The following is a 7,363-nucleotide window of genomic DNA, read 5'->3' as shown; positions in this document are numbered from 1 at the left end:
GGAGGAGGATTAATCTGTACTAAATTTTCAAAAAATAATGTGTCTACACACGCACACACTTTTAAAACAAAAGCTATCCAGAGGAAGTACAGGCAAAAGGAAAGAGGAAGGGTGAAGCCTGGCTCACTCTACCCGCCCGACTCACGGCTTCCGGTGCCATAACCCAGACAACTTGAGTTTCTGTGATTTCTCAATCTTAACAGCACTGTGCCTTCTTTAGAGAGGAGGAACATCAACCACTACAGATTATGCAGTAAAGTGCCCCCACATCAAAAATGCAGCTCCTCTTTCCCAAGATTTTTTAGAATCTTCTCATGAACTGTACTTTTAATTAAAGCACATCTCAAAGCTTCTATTTCCTTGTCCCTATACACAGCAATTGGCATATGCTGCAAAGAAGTCAAAGAAAATGTTTGCGAAAAACATTTCTTCCACATTGAGTACCAGACTGCCTGGGCATTCTTGACAATAAACTCTGGGGAAAGAAGCTGTTTTTGTTCCTGCTGGTCGGTTCTTTGGTGAAGAGTTCTGATGGCATAATGCTCATCAGTAGTCCCACAACAATTTGGGAAGTGTTGCCAGTATTTGGAGAACCCCATAAATGAAATTAGACCAGTGTTCAAGCCATTCCATGCCAAGGAGCCAAGAGGAATAATTAAAGGAGTGAATGTTTTATTCTTTAGTGTTTAATTGAATACATAACAAGTCACATAATCAATGATTCATTATTTCACACACAGGAAGGAAAACAGTAGCTAGTATTTCTGTTATACAACTGGTTGTGAACAGGGAGAAGAAAAACCTTCACAGCATTAGATGGTTGAAGAAATTCTCAAAGTTTGGGCACGTCTGAAAAGACTTCAACTGCATCTTTTTTCAATATAAAGGGATTTTTTTCTTACATTTCTGTGTCATTAGAAAAATCTGATAACAATTTTTTCTTCTCTTCTTACATTTAGAGAAAATGGTTTAATGATATGTACTACTTAAAATTTCAGAATCCCAGATAACTCTGTGTGAATCTTACATTGTCTAGCAGATAAGGTTTTCAGATGCCTGGAAAAATTTAAACAACATGTAATTTACATCTTCAAAATTAACATCCACCATGATGTTTTAATCCTTTGTCACTAAATGGTTACTAATGCTGTTTGAGTGGTCATAAATGAATTGTCATTTGTATTCAATAGTAATAGCAAAATTTACCTGCCTATAAAGTCACAAAAACAGTTGTATAATAGTTTACATTACAATTAATGTACACATACCTCAAAACACATTTAGAATTTTTAAAAAACTGGTTTGGAAAAGAATCACTAAAAATGTAAGTGACAACAAATCTTGATTAACTAGTCCACCTTCCTACCACACATGATTATACTATAATGTAGATATTCTGGTTGAATTTCTTCCATCCAAGTTTCAAGGGCCCCAGTAGAAAATCAAGTGTTAATACTTTTAGATTTTTATTGTCCAAAACTGTGACAAAGAAAAGCTAACTTCAACATAACTTGTTTCTGGCTATACAAAGACCTATTGCAGGTGCTACAGATACTGAAGAGTATTTTACTTATTTCTCAAGAGACAGACTCAAGCCATCTAAGAAAATTAATTCAGTTTTTAAATGATTTATAGTAAGGAAAAACAGGAAAAAAATTCCAAACAAAGGATTGATTCTGATAGGCTTACAACAAAAATATTCAGTTTACTATTTTAAAAACCAAATTGAGTAAAGTATTTGTGATTTAGACTATAAAATAAACTCTCAATGAATTCAACCCCTCCAGTCAATACTTTTCTTAATGTCTGCATTGTAATTTAGCATTTTGCATGTGGGAGTACACAAATGATTTGAATATTGGATCAGAATTTACCCTAACTTGAAGATAAGAAGTTATCAAAGTTTCACCTTACATGGCTTTATTGAAATAACATGCCATCGAAAATTCCAATAAAAATTGGAATATATTATGAGCAATGCCAATTGCTCATTTTGTCTGAGTATGAAGATTATGCATTTCCTCAGAGAAGCAGCGGGTCCCATATATACAGACATATATATGGCTCTGGTTTGAAAGAGAAGACAATTTTGTCGAGTATTATAACTTATCACTGTGCTATCAATCAAAAAATCCAAATAAGAAATACAATACAAACAACATTGAAAGGGAAAAAATTTTAAACCTCACATCTTCAAGGAATATTTTCTACAGCATATCATTTGAAAAACTAGAATGAATACTGTTCATGGTCCACATGTATTAAACAAAAAACATTTCAATTACTTGGTGCAAACACACAGAACCTGGTACCTTTTTTTTTAACCCCCATTGTCTACTCCTTTTCATTCACTTGTATTTATGGTCATCAAATGGTAATTAGGGCAACATATGTAAATGCATGCCTCTGAATCAGATTCTTGCAGTGATAATTATCTCAATAATTTATGACATTCTCCCAGGTTATTTGAATGGTATCTTTGGAAGGCTAACTCAAATGAATCCACAATACCTCCACCATTACAGCTTACAGGTGATTACAATCCACTTGACAGGCCTCAAAGGTTCATTCTGTGGCCCAAAGCCCATGGAGGGGAAGGGATCTAAAGGTGTTCATGTCAAGTTATTTTACTTGTATTATACTATCCACCCAATGTAAAATGAATTTTCTTCACAGCCTTTACTTTAGGCTAAAAATAGACAGTTTTCTTTTATTGACTTTAACTTTAGAGGAGACAGTCATCCCTGGAAAAAGAAGTAGATTTACTGTCCCTAACCATTAAATTCCCAGTCTTTCAAATAACGTAGCGGGTGCTGGGTGTGACAGGGTGGAGTGAATAAGATGCCTATGTACAAGACAGTGGAATAGTTCAACTCAGAGGTTTACAAGATAACGTTTGTAAGACTTGAGTGACAGAGGCAAAATTTTAGCAGTTTCTCAAGACTCTTGGAGTTGAACAGATTTGAGAAGGGAAATCAGAATCGCCGAATCTTGCCATCTGTCAGTGGTTTTGATCGGTTTTGATCTGTCCCAAGATGTTCTCAATCATGTGCTTCCTGTTGAACAATCTAACAAAATACCATGCAGGATAGAGAAATCTCTGTAACACTGAATTTTGGTCAGTGAATAAGAGTCCTAAATTATTTCAGGCTTCAAACAGATAAATTCTGATGCATTATTTAGTCTGAGACCAAACTCAACACACAAGCAAGCACAACTTCCTAGAAGTGTTTCCATTTCGCCCAAAATTACAGGCTTTGTATATAAAGTCAATTTTACTTTTCAAAAAATGTTAGTCTAATAAAATACTTCAAATCTATTTCCCAACTAAAAAAAAATTAGTGGATTAAAAATACAGGTACCTTGATTTTAAGTAGACAGTTAATCAACATATGATTAGTAAATACAACCAATACTCAAGAAAAAAAGTATAGAGCAAACTCAGTTTTACAATTATGTATTTTTTCCTAACCCAATTTCCCCATAGATAAGGATGTAAGAAACTCATCAAAACATGTTGCTTTATATATACACCAGCTGATGCAAATTACTGGGGTAATATAGGAAATTTTATAGCATTAGTAAATGAATTAAAAAACTAAATGATTCATGTAAAATGTTTATATATGGTATATACAGCTTGGATCACATGAGTCTAAGAATAAAACTGTTCCAATTTGTAACATCTGTATGGACATAGTAAGATACAGTACAAGATTAATTTTTAAAAACAAGGAAAAATAGCACTAATTTAAACACTGAAAACAGCTCTTACAAAATCCTTAAAAACGTACATCAGAGAAAGATGCTGAAAACAAAACAAAATAGGCTTCTCCATCATCACAGAATATCCAAAGGACACCTCACAGCATGGAGCATGACGAGGTTTATTTCCCTTCATTTACGGTGTACATAGGATATGCATTGTGAATTTATTCCATGTAAGAGTAAAGGCATAAGGCAATCAGGTCTCCTTCTGTTTCTGTTGCATTTACCTATTATTAGACCATTTTATTGCTCAGCTCACTTTTAAGTACTTACTTGCCTTCATTTAAAATATTCCATTTTACAGCTATCTACAGATAGGCAGCCCTTGGTGCTGAGTTCTCTGCAGTTCTGTCATTTGAAAAGATTTCACTTAACTTCAAACAAACTGCATGAAAGTGGCATTTTCAGGTTTTCGGGTTTGCCCAGAAGTCAACATTTGCTGGGCTTGGAGAAAATAAGGATTTTTAATAAGTGATCTTAGGTCTAAGTAACCAAAATGAAACTTCTTTTGCTCAATAGATTTTAAAATCAGGATTTATAATCAACAAGAAAATAAAAGTTCAAAAACTAAAACCCTACTGGGTAACTCTTTGGTTAGATTATATATAAGCATTAATAACTCTTAAGTTTAGAACTCAAAACAGTAAGTTCAACAAACTGCCAGTTAAGAGTAGGTCTGTTATTAATCTTTATAAAATGCTTGGCATGTTTGCATTTACTATATGATATTTTTAAAATGTGCATGTACTCAAACAGATGGTACAAATTTCCAACTTTCAAATCATAAACGAGTATGTTGGCTTCTCCCTTCCCACCCTTCCTACCCTTTCCTCCCTCCCCACCCCACCCCGCCCACCAAGTCTTACAGCTAAAGGAAGGTCCTACTGCCATTCATTGCAAGAATACAGGCTTTCCTAATACCCACGACGTGCACTGACCCAGCTCCCTACAGTCACTGCCAGGTGACCTCCTAGGCGCTTGGAGACCTGAGCAGCCTTGCACTCTTAGGCGGCAGTGTCCTTTCTCCCTCTTGCCAGTCACTGCTGCCATGTCAACCACTGGAATCAAGGGCTTCTGACGAGCAGCAGCTGAAAAGGGTGCCTCTGCAGGCAGGAGGGTCACCTTCTATAAGTTTAAGCCACAGGCTGAGACCTTTTTATTCTGTACGAGAAAAGATCCTTCACTGTCCCAGCACTAGATTCTTCTACTTTAGGTGTAACTTTTCAAAACTTTATTCGTTTAGTTACTGGACTGCCTCCATGGGGTCCTAATTCCAGGCTCAGAATCTTCCATCCAGCCTTCTAAAATTCTACCTTCAAAAGAGGTCAAAAAGACTGTGTAATGACCTTGTAAAACACTAACCCCAGACAGTGGAACCAATCCTGATCTCTTAAACCCCCAGTGAGTCCTAAGAGCTTGAGAAGAGTTCAAGGAAATCTTCCGCACACTGGACATGGTCCAATCAGGTTCTGAACAATTCAATCATTCCCAGGTAGTTGGTGACTCTGTGGCCACACTGCCCCAATAGATCCAGATTGAAGTATCATCTGGGGGAGGGGTGGTTTGAGGCAGGGAGTAGAGGAAGCATGGAGTGGTAGGTGGGGCTGGGGTGGGGGTTCCTCTGGGTTCTCTAGGTTCAGGAGGTCCAAAGAAGATGAAGCAGCCGAGAGAATTTGCGGCTGCAGGTTCTGAAGTGGAGGGAAGGTGAGCGGATAGGTCTCACCCAGCTAATACTGGAGGAGGAGATTGGGAGAGGGACAGCTGGGGGACAGAGCGAGGACAAGAGGCTTTGTAATCATCTCTCAGGCAGGAAAAGGAGTGGGCGCTGGAGTGGCGACGGGGTCTGGGGAGCTCACTCCCTGCAGAAGACGTACTCGGTGTAGCTGGTCCAGATCTTGTCCTCGCTCTGGTCGGTGCTGCTGGCAAAGGCGCAGGTGCCCGTGGAGCTGCACGCCACCATGTGGAAGCCCGACTCGGACAGCTTGTCGAAGGCCTGCTCCAGGAAGTTGAACTTGAGGTAATAGCGCGAGGTGTAGCGCTCCGGGGGGCGGTCCGGGTCCCGGCTTTCGTTCAGGGTGTCCCCAAAAACCTCCTTGGCCAGCGACGTCTTGCCGCACACGGTGATGCGCGCCACTCGCCGGAACTTGGCGTCCGCCTGCGCATCCCGCCCGATGGTGTAGGAGCCGCGGTAGCCGATGGTGATGTAGCCCGAGCGCCGGCTGCCGTCCAGCGACTGGGACGGCGTGAGCAGCGGGCCCGCCGCGCCCCCGGATGGACTGCGGCTAGCAAGCTCCAGCGTGGGCGAGGGCGCCCCGGCAGAGGCGCCCTCCTGCTGTTCGGGCTCCGCGTAGCCAAGCGGCAGCAGCTCGTCACCCAGCGAGCCCTCCTTGTGCACCCCGCGCCGCGAGGGCGGCGGCCCCGGGCCGGGCTGCTGGGGCGCCCCGAGGCGGCGCACGAGCTCTGGCAGCTCGAAGTACTCGGCCTCGCGCTGCAGCCGGCTGCGCTCGGGGAAGTAGTCGGGGAGCACGAGCTGCAAGTCCCGCAGGTAATCCAGGATGTAGCGGAAGAGGAAGCCGTCCCGGTCCAGAAAGAAGCGGCCTTTGCTGTCCCGGGCCAGCTCCTGCGGCTGCTGCTGCGTGAACATGCGCCAGAGCAGCGAGTCGGGCACCGACACCACCGTGCAGCGCCGGGTCACGTACACCTGGCCCCCCACGTTCAGCTCCACGATGTCGGGAAAGAGCGGCGGCTCCGCGGAGGACGACGAGGAGCCGCTGCCGCCGCCGCCGCCGCCCCCGTTGGGTAATCCACGTGTGCTGTCCGCCAGAGCCATGACAGAGAGGTGGCCGGGCCGGGACAGTGGCGGGGAGCCGCGCTGCACTCAAGAACTGCAGCCGCCTTCCCGGGAGCCCCAGAGCCCGGAGGCTCGCTCAGCCTTGCGCCCCGCCGCCACCTCCTAGAGCCGCGCTGAGTCGAGCAGTGCGAGAGCGCCGCTGTGCGCCCCGGTAAGCTCCAGTGCGCTCTGACCCGCCTTGTCCGCGCGCTCTAGGCGAGTGCTGGGTCGCGGCCCGCGCGCTGCTTAAGTAGAGCCGCTTGCTCTGGTGCCGTGGCGCGCAGGAGGCGTGGGCGGCGGCGGAGCCTAGCTTACCCGGCGGGTGGAGGGGGGAGCGGGGACTCGATTTGCATCTTAAACGCGGACGCCACGCGGGGCTGCTGGCTCCACCCCAGCTCGCGATCGCTGGGGGCGCCCGGACTGCCACCCGCCCCCCACCCATCCCCCACCCACCAGCCCCGCCCTGTGGTCCCGCCCAACTTTCTCCCTCTTCCAACGAGGACCGGCCCGAGACTTGGCGGCTTCGGAAGACAGCTCCTTGGAGGGACAATCACTGCGCCCCCTCCCCTTTCGCCCCAGCCAGCACCCAGGGACTCTGGAAGGAGGACGTGAACTTTCTGGAGCCTCCCGCCCCGGGAGTGGAAATGCTGGGCAGCCTCCAGCCCTCCCGCCTGCGGAACTGGCCGCTTCCAGCAGTGCAGCTGCGGCCTGCCATCGTCGGTTGTCGTGTCACTGAAAGTAGAGAGACGCGAAAAACCTGGAGAG

At 44.8% G+C, this 7,363-nt stretch overlaps 1 protein-coding gene across 1 annotated transcript; it reads right to left on the bottom strand.

Annotated features, from left to right (window-relative positions):
• Positions 1-655: 655 nt before the first annotated feature.
• KCTD12 (potassium channel tetramerization domain containing 12) lies at positions 656-6,908 on the bottom strand. Its single transcript, XM_033177520.1, has one exon. The coding sequence runs from the start codon at positions 6,596-6,598 to the stop codon at positions 5,621-5,623; it is 978 nt and encodes a 325-aa protein (XP_033033411.1). The 5' UTR covers positions 6,599-6,908; the 3' UTR covers positions 656-5,620.
• Positions 6,909-7,363: the final 455 nt, after the last annotated feature.

Source organism: Trachypithecus francoisi, unplaced genomic scaffold (assembly GCF_009764315.1).
Source record: "Trachypithecus francoisi isolate TF-2019V2 unplaced genomic scaffold, Tfra_2.0 Lachesis_group18, whole genome shotgun sequence".
NCBI classification, from domain to species: Eukaryota; Metazoa; Chordata; class Mammalia; order Primates; family Cercopithecidae; genus Trachypithecus; species Trachypithecus francoisi.
The sequence above is the reverse complement of the archived record's forward strand: the minus strand, read 5'-3'. Positions and strand labels throughout refer to the sequence as shown.

Excerpts from the sequence above, each read along its gene's own strand:
- KCTD12 (XM_033177520.1), bottom strand. The coding sequence starts at position 6,598 with ATGGCTCTGGCGGACAGCACACGTGGATTACCCAACGGGGGCGGCGGC.